This window comes from Leptinotarsa decemlineata, unplaced genomic scaffold (genome assembly GCF_025532065.1).
Source record: "Leptinotarsa decemlineata unplaced genomic scaffold, Ldec_3_MD MMD2_tig00026375_RagTag_RagTag, whole genome shotgun sequence".
NCBI classification, from domain to species: Eukaryota; Metazoa; Arthropoda; class Insecta; order Coleoptera; family Chrysomelidae; genus Leptinotarsa; species Leptinotarsa decemlineata.
In genome coordinates this window covers 1,560,333-1,577,104 of record NW_027412711.1, presented here as the reverse complement: position 1 = coordinate 1,577,104, position 16,772 = coordinate 1,560,333, and the positions used below count along the sequence as shown (strand labels likewise).

The 16,772-nt window shown below is 34.6% G+C and overlaps 2 protein-coding genes across 2 annotated transcripts in view; both read left to right on the top strand.

The window, feature by feature from the left end:
• The window catches only part of LOC141486911 (calaxin), a 145,972-nt gene that overhangs the window by 97,958 nt on the left and 31,242 nt on the right, over positions 1–16,772 (top strand). The window contains exon 4 of the mRNA XM_074185529.1: positions 2,320–2,573. Coding sequence (XP_074041630.1) covers positions 2,320–2,573 — 254 coding nt within the window. The remainder of the gene's footprint in view (positions 1–2,319; positions 2,574–16,772) is intronic.
• LOC141486912 (uncharacterized) lies at positions 5,602–10,589 on the top strand. The gene is made up of 2 exons (XM_074185530.1): positions 5,602–8,869; positions 8,928–10,589. The coding sequence occupies exon 2, from the start codon at positions 10,037–10,039 to the stop codon at positions 10,382–10,384; it is 348 nt and encodes a 115-aa protein (XP_074041631.1). The 5' UTR covers positions 5,602–8,869; positions 8,928–10,036; the 3' UTR covers positions 10,385–10,589.

Genomic DNA, 16,772 nt, shown 5'->3' with positions numbered 1-16,772 from the left:
AATTCAGCCAAACATATCAAGAAATATTTTCCAAACGTACCTATGTACGCAGAGAAGAACTTTGAATACAACGTTTTACTATTGATTTTTCACAACCATATTAGGTAGGCATAGAAAACGTATTATTTGGAGACTGGCTGTAAATCAAATCATCTAAAAGACCAATTCGTTCAGGCTACTGCGTGGTGGTTCCACTTATGTCTCGCTTTCTTTTATGCAGTTATTTTCATCAAGTGCTGTTCATGGTTTTTTACATATTGTCTTCAATCAAGAAACGCCTGCCCGGTAATTACGATGTCCAACAGGCTGAAACAGCTGGCTACCGGTGGCTCTTAAATTGATCTACCGGAAACGGTAGAAACTACAAGAACGGTTGAATGAAACAAAAGTTGCCTAATTAGGAATGCAACACACTGGTATGGAAAATGACACATTTAATTTTTTTGCTCTGCCGCCTCCATTTTCAATAATAATAAAAAATGACAAAAAACTTTTTGCTTCATTTCATGTGATTTACAATCTCGATGAACTCATTTTTTCAATGCAACGTTTCGTTCATTGAATTCCATCATAAATATACTTTTTTTAAATACGGACCTGTATATTTTTTTATACATTTTCGTAGTCATTATAATTACAAATTTGTTGACATATCACAACACATGTATTTCTCGACGTTTCTTCCCGAAACCACATCATCAATATTCTATCATTTAACTTTTTTCATTCAATGTCAAACTATTGTTGTAACACATAACTAACAGTATCGTTAATACATCACATTGAAAAAAAGGCAGTTGCGAAAGAAAATGTAACGAAATAATAAATGATAGAAAATGGACACCATAACGAAATGTCTCACGTTACATTTTTTAAGTTACCGTCTCACGCGATATCGCATCAAATGTTCAAATTGTCTTCCATCATTTCTTAAACAAATACAGACGTAGTGGATATGGCCGAATTATGAGCAATGTCTCTCAGAGATACTTCCTTGTTCTCAATTTTTTTTATTTTCCATAAATCCTAAATCAAATTAATGTCGCTTTATCATTATTGTGAATCTTCTATGAACTCACCTTAAACGCCGATTTCATTATCGCCACCACATTCAGTCACCGTACATTTTTTTCAGGGGGTTTTTCAAAAGATTCATAATTCCGTAAAGTTTTTTCGATTCGTTGAAAATATCTATGATTAGTTTGTTGTCGTTCAGGATTCAATTCCTGATACATTGCCAGAGATTTGGTAGCATTCCTCAAACATCTCGAATATACAAAAAGCATATCCACTTTTTCGTCATTGAAAAAATTCATGTTTCTCCCTTAAAATCGCTCAACGATTTGTGTGTGACAATTAACTTGGCATTCACATTCATGTATTTCATGGCTTACTTCAAAAAAAGAAATTATCGCTTATCATGTTTCTCTTGAAAATCATCTATTACTTTTTTAATACAGTATCTTAATTAGTTAATTCTTGTTGGTATCCTCATTTTCTTAACAGAAATTTTTGGGTAGCTACAAAATTTCAAAAGACATTTGCAAATTATGAATGGCTTGGTATTGATACAAAGATTATTGGTATCTCTTTTTTAAGATGACCCTGACAAAAATTTAGTTGGATTTCAGTGAATAAATATATTTATAATCTCAATGAACGACATTATCGACAGGAGAACTCTGGATTTCAGTAAAATTCGGAAATTCGAGCTTTTAATAATAAATGATAGTGATGATGTGGTTTCGGGAAGAAACCTCGGGAAATATAGATGTTGTGATATATCAATGAATTTGTAATTATAATGACGACGGAAATGTAGAAAACAATATACAGGTCCGTATTTAAAAAACATATATGTATTGATGATGGAATTCAATGAAGGAAACGTTGCATTGAAAAATGAGTTCACCCAGATTATGAAGCACATGAAATAAAGCAAAAAATGTCCTTGTCATTTCTTGATATTATTAAAAATGGAGGCGGTAGAGCAACAAAATAAAATCTGTCATTTTCAGTATTTTGCAAATATCTTACAAACCGTTTGATGATTTTATGGATCTGAAAATACCATTGTGTTGCATCCCTAAAAAGGTAACTTTTGCACCATTCAACCGTCCTTGTACGACCTACCGTTTCCGAGATAGCAATAGTGGTATCCTACCCTGAATCACTTCGTTCACTCCATGTATTTGTATTGTTCGTATATTTTTACTGTGAATAAAGTTATTATATATTTATATTTTATATTTATATATTTATTATATATTTTCACTGTGAATAAAGTTATTATACATTAATATGTATATTATGTTGAAGGGTATTGACAGGACGGTATTCAGGGAAGTGTTGCACAATACTTTTGATATAGTCACGGAAAACACGATGATGGATAGAATTTTCTGCGTTTGGGACAAAAACAACTGTGGTCTTATAACAGCTGAGAATTGGTTTCGGGGATTATCCCTATTCTTGAAAGGCAGCGTACCTGATCAGATAGAATACTGTTTTGCAGTTTATGATTTGAACTGTGATGGATACATCACAAAAGATGAAATGTTTCAATTATTGAGGTGAGTTCCATTCAAACTGATATTTAAAAGGATTTTTTCGGAAGAAAACAGACACATCATTACAAATTCAGGCGAACTTTTGTATCCGATAAGAAATGAGCGTTTTTTAACGCTCTGAGTTCAAATTTGTAGACAAATTTCTGTTATGTTATCATAATTTTGAAATTTTGCATGTTGGTAGCATTATGCCGTTACGCTAAAATGCCAGATGGATGACGATAATTTTACGCGACACAGACGCGTAAAAGACAGCATGGACGTCTTTCAAGAGCATCGTTCATAATTTCCTTGGCAAACGTAAAGTCTTTGATGTTCGAATACTTTCAAAAACAAGCACTTTTCCAATCATTAGATGAAAAAAGTTTTTTTTTATCTCCATTGAGAAGAATATTGTATTTCTGGTGACTGGGAAAAGTGCTTGTTTTTTATTCATTCTATGCTAGCGTATCTATTTTCACATTTATCGAATAATATAATATCTCTGACCGTGAGTATATGATGAACCCAAATATATATATATATATATATATATATATATATATATATATATATATATATATATATATATATATATATATATATATATATATATATATCAAATGGGTTTTTTTTTTGTTCATCTCTTCAAGCAACTTTTGATATCTCCATTAGGTTGTGCTTCGAAAATGATGCCAAATGACATGCATATGACCGCTCAAGTGATTTTTCTTCCCTGTCCAATTTGACATTTTTTCCAAAAAATGTTCAGAAAAGCAGTTATTGCTCGACCAATTTTTAGCTCTCTAGTACAAATTTATTTTTTTTACAGTTTTTCGAAAATTTGACATTTGCCGATTTCTCAAATTTAGCCAAACCTCAACAAAGTCAGCGCTTTATGCCTAACTTATCTTTCCAACGCATTTTTATTTCCAATTGCAATTCTAAATACAACTTATTTCGCAAAAATTTAAAACACCAGAAAAAATTATGCCAAAAATGATGCAAAGTTGATACAGTTTTTAAAAACAGATAAATATTTCACTTTATTCTACTTTTTGCGAAATAGCTTTATGTATCAAGCTATTTCGCATAATTAAAAAACAATATCAATGAAAAGTCAATAATTTTTTCTTTACTGTACTTTTCAAACAGTTAAACTTTGATTTACTAATTTTGGAATATATTTTTGGGAAAGAAAGTTTTTGGCTTTCTACTACTCCATCTTGATACAAAAAAAAAGGAAGGAAGTAACTCTGTACATGGATGTGTAGATCATGCAAAGAAGTAACTTTCAGACACAAACTGAAAGTTTTTTTTTATCAAGATGGAGTAGTAGAAAGCCAAAAACTTTCTTTCCCAAAAATTAATCACTCCTAAAAAATATAACCCCTTCAATTTGGAATATATCTTTGGGTGATCACCAGAACGGAAGTGTACTCTTATAACACAAGTTATTCCAATATTTCGATACAATTTATCATCATCTTCAAGCTACAAAATTTGTATGATGGTGATACAATATAAAAATTATTATGAAAAGTCTCAAACTTACTGTTAGTGAGGTTGGCCGGGTCGAAAAGAATGGTATATTTGAACAAATGAAACATGTCAATACAATAAACAAGTCACTACATCAAAAGAGGTTGAGACCTCACTGGATATAAAGAAGATTATTGAATTAAAATTTACTAAAAATCGTTCCCTAAAATTTTCCCTTCTTTACCATATATAAATGATATGACACCTGAGCCATGCAGAATTTTCAAAGATTTAAATGTAAAAATAGCTTTCAGAAACATAATAACCATTAATAAATTATTTTCGAAACTTGAAGATGAAACTCCTATTAACTTTCTATCTCAAATAATATATTCCATTCCATGTTTGAATTGTGGTAGGGAACATATTGGTCAAACATTAAGATTATCTAAAGACAGAATCAATTCACATACAAGTGATAGTAGATTACATCCTGAGAGATGTGCTCTCAGTAATCATGTCTCCAAAGAAGGTCATAAAATGGATTATAATTCAACTAAAATTTTATTAACTGAAACAAATACATCTGAAAATTGTTTTTGGAAATATCATTTATATTTCAATCAAATAATTGCGTTAAAGATCAGACATTGATCACCTCAGTGAAATCTATGCCTTCCTATTAGACATTGACAAAAATTTACAGGATTTCCAAACCAATAATAATTCTGGTTTTTCATTAATATAATTCATAACATTTTAAATATTTTCTCTTTGAACAAATTTCCAATCTCCCTATGGCAGAGTTTTACTTTCATTTCACAACACCTCTTCACCTGTTTTCCTTAATAGGGTGTTGTCAATTAATTAACATATTTGATTTTTGGTTTTCTCATTGAGATTGTTTTTGGAAATGTCATTTATATTACAATCAACTAATTGCCTCAATAGAAGATCAGACATTGATCACCTCAGCGATATCTATGCCTTCTTACTCAATATTGATAAAAATTTACATGATTTTCAAATCAGTAACACTACTGAATTCTTAATAATTTAACTCGTAATAAAATTTTGAAACAAAATAAGGAATATACAGCCTCCCTAAGGCAGGGCTCAACTTCATTTTAATAATACATTTTTATATTTTTGACATTAGGTTTTCTCATTAATAATCTCACAAAACAGCTGATGACTCTGATCACACTTCCACCATAACTGTTTTCTTTTGTTCCACACTTAAACATAAACTTACAAACGAACGATTTTTCATACTAAATCACAGGACAGCTGTCAGTGTCAATTGTTTTTCATCTCTCTATGTTGGTCTGCAGCCACATGGCTTTTATCAGTAAATTATAATTTCAAACCATATAACGATTTCATTATGTAAATTTAAATAATCTTCCTTGTATTAGTGAGGAGTCAAAACTTTCTGTTAATATGGTAACTTGTTTTATTTTATTTCTGATCATTCTCATATTGATTTCAATTTAGGAGCCACCGGTAGCTGAAACAGCTGACTACCGGTGGCTCCTAAATTGAAATCAATAATGGAATGATCAGAAAGTTGAAGATTACGAAATCATCACACCCATTGAAAAATCACATTTATGTAAATGTATGACATTTGTCGAACACAAAATAATCTATACATGTTTAACCTTCTCTGTCAGTGAATAAGTTTATATGTTCCATCGAGTTTTTGATGAATTTTTGAACTCACAGACAGAATCTCAACGACAAATGTCAGCCCGAACACTAAACTGCTCTCGTTCGACATAAAAAACATGTACTCCAACATACCAGTCAACGAAAGTATAAACATTATATCTGAAAAACTAAAACACCAAAAACCAAAAAACCAAACCTACTTTGACCAAATGGAACACAGTCTAAATACAATACTTAATCAAAATTATTTCGAATCTGAAGGGAAAATGTATAAACAAACAGATGGACTAGCGATGGGTTCCCCACTATCTAGCATTATATCCGAAATATACCTACAAACCATAGATGAGAAAATCTGAACAATAATAAAAACACATGATGAAAAAGGAGAATGGTTCAGATACGTTGACGATGGACTGTACATATCACAAAACAATGGAATAAGAATAGAACAAATAAAAAAAGAAATTAACGAAATAAATCAAAAACTATGTTCCAGCATTGAGGAAGAACACAACTCAAATATATAACCACAACAAAACACAATTTCCAATGGCAATATACAGGAAACCTACACAAACAGGCTCCACCATACCCGCAAGTTCAAACCATCCACCATCACACAAAATGACTGCCTATAACGCATTCATATCTAGAATGTTAAGAATACCACTCAGCAATGAAGCCCGAAACAGAGAACGGAAAGTCATATACCAAATAGCAAACGAAAACGGATACATCCAAAAGACAATAGATAAACTAGAAAAGAGAATCAAACAAAAAATACAGAACAAGGAGCAAGCCACCCTAACAAACAAAACAACACAACGATGGACAGCATTCACGTACGTAGGACACCAAACCAAAAAATTAACAAACATCTTCAAACCACTGAACATCAACATCACATACAAGCCGAACACGAAGATAACACAAAAAAAACAACTATGAAAAAGAAGAAAACAAAGACCAAAACGGGATATACAGTATACAATGCTCGGACTGCAACAAATTCTATATCGACCAAACCAAGAAAAAACTGATTCAAAGGTACAATGAGCACAAAAAAGCATACATAAATCCAATAGTATATGAATCAAAACTCGCAACACACGCCATACAAAACAAACATAATTTCCCCCACCAGAGAACATAAAACTCATAAAACAAGTCAACAAGGGAAACCGCATATACATTTTGGGAAAACTTGAACATCCATAAATTCAACAGTCATAAATCACTTATCGAGGAACAAGTACAAATCAAAACACAACAAGACCTCACATTCAATATATTAAACAAAACCATACACGTTCCTAGAGAAGATCTAACACAAAAAAGAGTACCTGATGCAGTAAATACAGGCAAATTTACCTAAAGTACCTGAAATGCCTGAGTTGAGACGTTCTGACCGTATAAAGAGGCAGACGACAGGATGACAAGTTCAGTTTGAGGAATGCCTAGAAGATGACAGTACGACCAGCTGTCGAAAGCGCTCGCAGATGATTAATAGAAGATATAAAGCTTCAAATCCTTTTTGTAAAATTTAATATTAAAATACTGAAAATAAAGGAAAATTAGTTGTTTTCGATTACATTATGTATTTGGTGTATGACACACGCTTATTATTGCACACCACACTATACATACGTTTGATGTTATTCGTTTTTTCCATAACAAATTTGCAGTATAAATTAACGATACTATGTCTATTTGAAATTATGCCAGTGATAACAACAATTATAAAGATGTCAACTGTTCCAACTTCCAACCACACTTATATCTGTCTCCTTATATCTGTTCACCTTATATCCGTTTTTCCGTTAACCAGCCGTCGCACCCCTACGAACGACAGGAGTCAAAATTCGTGCGACCTGAGGATTAACGAGGTCTTATCTTTTAACGAGTGATTCTTAACACGGGTTAGATGATAGCAAGTGAAAATCGATCTTTCATTCAGACTAGGGATTGAACCAACGACCAACACGGCAGCCAATTCGAGTCATTGAACAAATCACCCACGTCGAACTGCCTGGCTACCGACCGACCGACTCATAATAAACATCACAAATACAAAAATGTTTTCTACAAACAAGGCTATGGTGGTGATCAAACAGTTATTCAGGTAAGTTATATTTTTTTTACTGGTTTTATTGTGAATCTCTTCACTTTGTTTTAGCTTAAGAGTAAATAACATGATTAAAAAATCTGAGGTCTGGTTGGCAGTTTATTTGAAATACATACTAAATGAATAAGATTAATGAAGAAATTTAACACTTTTTCGCTGAACCTTATGAATGACGACAATTTTAGGGGACATTAAATACCCACAGAAAAAGCAGAATTACACGAGAAACATAATTTTTATCTGCAACAATGTTATTCAAGACAGCTGAACATGTGGAAATTATTTTTATATATTGTAGTATTCAACCGGAAGCACCAGGATAAAAATGTAAATCACGTGAACGTTCGACAACTAGTAGCAAAATTTCAAGAAACTAGTGCTGTCACAAATAACAAAGGGAATCAACCATGATTACTGGACGAAAATAGCATATTGAAGAACAGTTTTCAACGTTTGTTTGAAGGTGATTGACAATGTTTCATGATGAATTTCACTAGTTTGGACTTCAATTGTCTATAAAATGTCATATAAAATGATTTGAAATCCCTGAAACAACTAAAAAAGAAGAATTAAAAATGAGATAGCTGAAAATAATAATTATATTAACCAAAATAAACCTGAAATGAAATAATAGTGAAATAAAATACAATTAAAAATAGAACAATTGAATAAATAAAAATAGATAAATGAAAAAAGAAAGAAAATAAAAATAAAAAGTGAAGAGATTCCAAGTCACGTTCTATGACTAAAAATTTTCAATTTTATGTTGCATTAAAAAAAAATTAACAACACACTGTAGTCCCCGCCCACTCTCCTCCACTTTTATACCCGCCCCCTTCCCACCATTGCTCGCCTCACCCCACCATTGCGCATGCGCGCCCCCACCTCACTCCCACCACTCCCACTTCTGCCTACACCCTGAGGAGCGCACTTCTCGGCATTCAGTACTAGTACGACAAGTCTTCTCATCGAGTGCAGTCCAGCTACAGCAGTCTACTACAGCAGTCTTCTACAGTCTACAACAAGCGAATTTTGAGTAAGTTATCATGTTATTTTTTTAAAACAACTAACTTTGTATTATTTTACATTTTCAGAATGGAAAACTACACGCAGGAAATCGACAACGCTGTGGCATCGATCATACCTGTGGATGTTGAGGTGGAGCGACCAGGCAGCCCTGTCATGTTCGAGGGAGACGAGGTGGTGATGGTCCAAGAGGTGAAGGCTTCAACTTCGGCGGCCACGCAGCCCTGTCTCATTCCAGGAAGACAGGGTTGTTAACAAAGCCAAGCGGCAATCTGCAGCAAAGGTTGGTCCTATTCAAAGGTATAGGAGTAAATGCAATGGGACTAACCCTTATGCAGGTAGTTGGTCGACCGCCAAAAGGAGTCCTCCGAGACGTCTCACACCGCTCGCATTGACAGTGGAAAGACGGAGGGCATATAAGCCGGTGCCGAGGGTGCCATCTCCAGGTGAAATCCTCACCCAATTCGCACCATTAGCGATGTTGACACCCATGGAACTTACACCGGTGCCAGAGCCTGCCATGGAGGTCGTGCCACCAGTGTCGAAGCCTGCCGGGGAGATCGCGCCACAAGTGGCACCAGTGCCGGAGCCTATCGGAGAGGTTAACCCCCAGGAGATGGAAACTTTCCTACAGAGGTGTAGGGATGTTGCACTCGCTTCACGAAATAGTGAGGCCGCGTTGGCTAGCATTTCCCGGGAAGAGAATGAAATTGCTAGCCGACGGCGCGAGTTGTTAATGGGGATGGCCGAGCTAGATCGAAGGGCTGCATCTCTGAAGGAAAGGCGGAAGGCAGAGACCTCTTCGATAGAGCTCAATAATGAACTAAACATATATATTAAGACATTTTTACATAAAGGGAAATAGTTTTTAGGTCAACTAGGATAGTTTTAGGATAATTAGGTAGCATGGTAGTTTTAGGTTTGTAATTATAATTATAGGAATAAAAAAACAAAAAAAACAAATGAAAAAAGAAGTGAAATAAAGGGTGTACATTGTTTTGGTTTGGTACACATTGAACAATGCGATGTTTGGAGCATTTTTCTTCACTTCGTCTTTTCATTATTTTTCTTTTTTTCAATTTCAAGTTCTTTCATCTCCACTCCTTCCCACTCCCTTTCAAAAGTATAAAAGTAGGAATTATCTGTTGGAATATTCAGTTGATCAGCCACCTCCAACATGGAACCTGATTCAACTACTGAGCCCTATAGTGTCCCGGAGCCTCAGATGCCTTACTATGCATCTATACAGGAAGGATTCGTGGACTCCACAACGGCACCTCATGACATTCCATTCGAATTCATGAATAATGACTACAGGGAGCAGGTTCAGCATGTCACTAGGAGTGATGAAGCAGACCTATCGGACGGGGATTATCCGGATCCCAACCAATGGGATGACGAATGGGGTGACCCACCGCTTGGAGACACCACAGATGATGACGATGACGACGATGACGCTGGCGATATCAGACTTCTACCATCCCCAATCCTTATCGAGGATAGTCCTCCACCATCTCCCTGTTAATTTTTTGTGGTTTGGAAGGTCTTACCTTTTTTAAACTTCTACTTATTCAGTTGTAGAATATTAGAATTTTTTAGAATTGAAAATAGACTTTGAGAGAATATTTGGGATAATTTAATAAATATTAATAAACAAGATGGATTATCTTAGTGTAGCTTGTTTAAACGTACGATCTTTGCTACCATCACTTCGTGATGTAAAAAATATATTACAGCAAAATGAATACGATGTTTTTTTGGTATGTGAGACATGGCTTTTTGATCATATTACTGATGTATTATACAGAGGCGACAGGAATGCTCGGGGTAGAGGTTTATGTGTTTATGTAAAAAATAAGTATTCTAGTGAATTGATTGTAAAGAACGATAAAAATAATTGGGAACAATTGTGGATTAAACTGACAATCCATAAACAAACATTTGGTATAGGTGTGATTTATAAACCACATGACCAAACAGCCAATGATTTTCTTGATGAATTTGAAGATTCTTTGGGATACTTATTTCCAACTGTTGATGAAATGGTGTGTTCAGGTGATTTCAACATAAATTTTATTGAAAAAAATGTGGTTGTCAACAAATTGAATCATATTTTGGAGGTATTTGATCTAGCCCAGGTAATTGACGAACCAACAAGAATAACTGATAGTATAATATAACTGATATATTATACTTAAAGAGGAAAACTTGATTGAGAAAGGTATTATTCATAATGATATATCAGACCACTGTATTGTAAATTGCAAGCTTAATGTAAAAAAGGAAACGACTTTCAAGATGTATACTTATAGGTGTTACTTGGTAAATTGTTTAACTAGCATATTTGATCGGCATATAAAAAGGGAGCATACTTTTTGTATCAGTTTGAGAATTCCGATTCAAAAAAGCTGTGGCAAACACTGAAAACAAATAACTTCTTGAAAAACAAAAATCAAGAAATTCCTGAAAATCTAAAGAAGCCAAGTGAAATTAATAATTTTTTAATAAATTCCATTACAAATGTTGCCCCACCTGAATACCTTTTTTTACAGCACCAACAATATTATTCCTTCCACTTTTAAATTCAAAGAAATCAATGACACTTTTGTATATGACAGCATTTGTAAAATTAATTCCAATGCAATGGGCTGTGATGGGCTGAATGTTGAACTTATCAAACTTTGTTGTCCTCTAATTGTGCCATATATTACACACATCATAAATTTCTGCCTTTCAAGGGGTGTTGTCCCTACTATTTGGAAAAGAGCAGTGGTTCAAGTTCTACCCAAGAAACAAAATCCTTCAGAATACAAGGATCTTAGAGGAATAAGTATCCTACCCATGCTTTCCAAGATTCTAGAAAGATCCATTGAAGTACAGATAAGACAGCATTTAGCCGACCACTCACTATTGCCTGTTGTTCAATCTGGCTTTCGTAAAGGCTACAGTTGTACGACAGCTTACTTAATATAGTCGATGATATCATTGCCTCAATGGATAAAGGTCTGTGTGCAATATTGGTACTGCTGGATTTCAGCAGAGCATTTGACACTATCAACTTCAAATTACTGCTTAATATTTTGCACGATATAGGTTTTTCAGAATCGGCTGTTGGCCTTATACAAAATTATTTAGACAATCGTAAACAGTGTGTAAAAATTGAATCAAATCAGTCCGAATATATGACATTGAACTCGGGGGTGCCTCAAGGTTCAATCCTGGGCCCTTTACTTTTTTCTGTGTATACCATCAATTTAATAAAATCTTTAGAACAATGTAAGATTCATGTCTATGCTGTTGATACACAGATTTATCACACTTTTCCTCCGCAGTTAGCAGATGATGCTTCTGAAATAATTAATAGGGAACTGGCGACGTTCATTAATTTTGCTTCTGAACATTGTTTACTAATAAATTGCGCTAAATCTAAAGTAATGTTATTTGGTTCTATGTATAATCGGGCTAGATTTCAGTTTCCTATTAATATAGAAATTAATAATGAATTGATCCCTGTTGTTGAAGAAGCTAAAAACCTAGGCATTATCATAGAGGCAGACCTAAGATTCGAAAAACATGTTAATCAATTGATTCGACGGGCATATGGTTCACTAAAACTGATTTATGGAAACAGGCATTTAATTCCTCGAAAAATCAAAATGAAACTGTGCGAAACATTAGTTTTATCACATTTTAATTTCGCTGACTCTGTCTATGGTCCGAACTTAACAACTATTTACAAAAATAAAATTCAAAAAGTGCAGAATTCCTGTTTGAGGCTAATATACGGCGTGAGGAAAAATCAGAGAATATCACATAAATTGGATGGTTGAATATGGAAAATAGAAGAGTTCATCATGCGGTCACTTTATATTACAAAATTATTCTATCTAAAACTCCTTCATATTTGTACAACAAAATATCTTTCAGGACAGACATACATAATTTAAATCTACGATTTAAAGGATTATTATCCCCACCTAAATTCAAAACTGAAATGTTCAGACGATCTTTCACCTACCAAATTTATAATTTATATAATTCCGTTCCTGAAAGTTTGAAGAACCTCAGTATGACTTGCTTCAGATCAGAATATAAAAATAATTTATTCAAAACACAAGTCTAGATACCCCTCTGTCTCTCATTGTCTATTTGTCAATTACATGTACAAACGCATATGAATTCTTCGACGCACTGTATTGGTGTTAAGTGGAAGAACATTTTCGTAGTAAAACTATCGTTTGTCTGCAGAAAATGAACTTCGCCCTTTATTTTCAGAAATGTTTTTATTTTTTTTTGCATACAATGTTAAAATCTATATGTATATTATTTGAAAATAATAAAGACCTTTATTATTATTATTACCTATACAATCATATAAGTCGACTTGCGATCCTGAAGTTCATTCGTTCACTACACAACTGTGAGAAAATATCAGGATGAATTCTGAAAAAATAGCTGCTGCATTAAATAGAATATCTGCTGTTGATGAACATAATCGGATAGACGAGTCAGATGATGAGAATGCCAACATTCCGCTAGAGGAAGTGATAGTCGAAGAAGACGAGGTAAAACTTGGAGTCGACGAAGATGAAAACGAGGGTAACGAAAGCGATGAAGATGATGACCTGATGGAGCTTGAGAGAGTCGTGGATGGAGAAGGCGATGATGATGAAGGGGTTGTAGCTGATTCAACTGAAGGCGATGGTGATTTGAGGATCAGTCTTCGATTGCTCAATGTCAGCGATACATTAGAAGATCCCTTGGAATTATATTGTGCGATGGACGCATACGCGCGAATAAGCACAATTGATTGAGACATCAAAAAACTATGTTGGTGTTGTTTTCGTTTCTACTCTCATAGAAACAACAATGGAGAGTGGTATCATCATATCAACACCCACAACACCGTTTCCATGATGGAAATGGGACAGAATTGGTGCGATGCTTGCGAGAGACCCCTAACAAACTTCACCCGAGTGTCGACATGTATAATATTCAATAATGTTAAACCTGTGACACAATAACCGTGGACCTACCGGTCAAAAAAAAACAACAGCCCTTTTCAGGGCTACATTATTCATACAAACAGTAGTAGTAGTATTCACAGATTATGTGACAAATGACTACTTTGACTAAGAAAGTCGAAGTTGGGAGTTTGTTTGTCATTGAATATCTGTGCAATATATGACAAATTACTACTTTGACTGAAAAGTCGAAGTTGGGAATTTGTTAACAATTGAATATCTGTTCATATGATATGATTAACTGAAAGTTGAAGTTGGCAATTTGTCAATCACTGAAAATATATGCATATAATGATGAGTACTACAGAGTGTGATGAGAATACTTTTACATACATTTTGTTTGAGAATATAATGTTAACCTAATGTTAACAATGGTGTGAACCTGTTTCTGTTCGAAAGTATAATGATAGCTCTGAAAAGAGCTGTTTTTGTTTCAGTTTTCAATTTTAGCCCTGAAAAGGGCTGTTTTTTCATTATTCCATGCAATGGTATGGACTAACGCTCCTCATCATCATGAACAATGATGATGGTGTCGTCATCTGAATCATCTGTATCTGATGATATACTGATGATGTCCTCATAATCAACTGAATCAGACGATATACTAATGATATCGTCCGTATAATCATCTAGCTCGTTATCCTCTAGATCGTCTAACTCGTCAACACCCATCTCCAACTCTGCATCTACTTCTTCTTGCGTACTTTCTTCTATGCGTTCCGGGAAATTATCAGAAAGATCATAGAACGTTGCAGAAATTCTGCGAAGGTTGTATTAAAACGACCGAACGTTGAATCTATTTCATTCACCTGGATAGGTCCTGTACTTGACATAGAATACTCTGGTACACTCATCGGTTCGGTGGTGGAATCAGCACTCGACATTGTGGAAGAATGATGTAGAACTAGGATTGATGCTATATTTATATGTGTAAATGTGGTACAATTTAGTGTTTGAAATTTGGAAACAACAAGAATGATGATCTTCATGGACCTCTGAGTGATTATTATGAAAAACTAATAAGGGAGAGGGAGAAAGACACTGCCCCAACCACGCAGTGTCTCCTGTACACCAACCAAAAATTGTGCACTCCGAGGAAGAAAAGGATTAAGGGTGGGAGAAACAAGGAAACGATTACAAGTCGTCGTCAGAATTGATGTCGAGTTCATACATGCGTATTTGACCCCACTTTCTCAACCACAGGGCAGCAGCATCTGGATCAGTATCCATATTAGGTTACGGATACTCTAGGTCCGACTCCCTTCCCCTAGCGTCAGTGCTTGTAACATTAAGTACTTGAACCCGGGAATCAAGAATCTGCGACGTTGAAAAACCGCTACGTGGCTCAGTAGTGGAATCAACTTCCATGCCCACGTCCGAATCGTCGTCGTCATCATTCAAATTGAAAGGCAGGATTACCCTGGAGTTAGGAACTCTAGGTTCCGACTGGGGTTCCAACTGGGATCCGGTCGTGGAATCAGCTTCCTGAGTTGTTGACATGCTGGCGATAGCTATTTAACTGAATATTACATTGAGGAACTCCTACACTTATACTCTTCAAGTGGAGAGGGTGGTAATGGAGGATAGGGGGGGTTATGCAATGTTGTATGTAAAAATAAAAATTTTCATATGATGAACAAATGAACATAACATAATTTTATTACGAGAATGAGCAGACAAAAGGTACGAGTATAAATTTTTAAATTCGCGAAATAAATCGCGGATAATGCTTCTCGAATTTATTTTCAAAAAAATATATTGGGTTAGGTTGAACACTGCCCCAAACCACGCAGTATTCCGTGTGCACCAACCAGATTATGTGCACTCCGAGAAAACCAACTTAACCTAACCATTTTAGTCATCATCTAAGATGACTATGTCAGGATCCGGAGAATCAGGTATCTCAATGATTTCTGGGGGGTCATTGAGATTTTGTTCTCCGACTTGCTCATCCAACGGCTCCTCCTCCGTGTTGAGGCTGGGTGAATGAACGATCAGAAAAAATTCATTCATAAACCCAAAGTCGGCATCTGAATCCATTCGGTCATCAAAGTGGCCATATTCGTCAGCTTCATATTGAAACTATTGTAGTCGTTCATCATTTCAATCTATGCTGGTGTCTGAATATCCATCGAAATCGTCACCACCCCCTCCTTCATCATCCGGACACGTTAAAGTTATATCTTCAACCTGAATATCTCCATAGGAACCCTCAGGGGAATCGAAATGAGGCTCACTTATCGAATCAGCTTCCACTGGAATCAATCGATTTATGATGAGTGAATAAGTGGTGAGTTTCACTTGTTTCCATGGTCTTCTATATAAAATAATTTGAAATCCCGGAAACAATTAAAATAGAAGAATTGAAATTGAATAGCTGAAAATAACAATTATATTGAGCAAAAAAACTTGAAATGAAATAATAGTGAAATACAAGTGAAAATAGAATTGAAGGGGTTATATTTTTAAGAGTGATTGAATTTGGGAAAGAAAGTTTTTGGCTTTCTACTACTCCATCTGACACAAAAAAAGGGATGAGGGAAACTTCCAAAAAAAAAGAAGGAAGTAATCAATTTGAAAATAAGTAACTCTACATGAATGTTTAGATCATGCAAAGAAGTAACTTTCAGACACAAACTGAAAGAAAGTCCTCCTGAAACTGTTACTTTCATATAAACATTGAATTACACGAAAGAAAAAAAATTCTTTCGAAACAAATACTTCTATATGAATACTGAATTATACAGAAGATACTTTTCTCTACTCAGTTTGTATTTCATATTGTTGTGGAATAAGAATCAGATATCATTCACATGAGTTCTACTTTCAATGAATGGTAATAAATTGCTTTCACATGGAACACTGTCACCCTCACTGGTATACACCGAT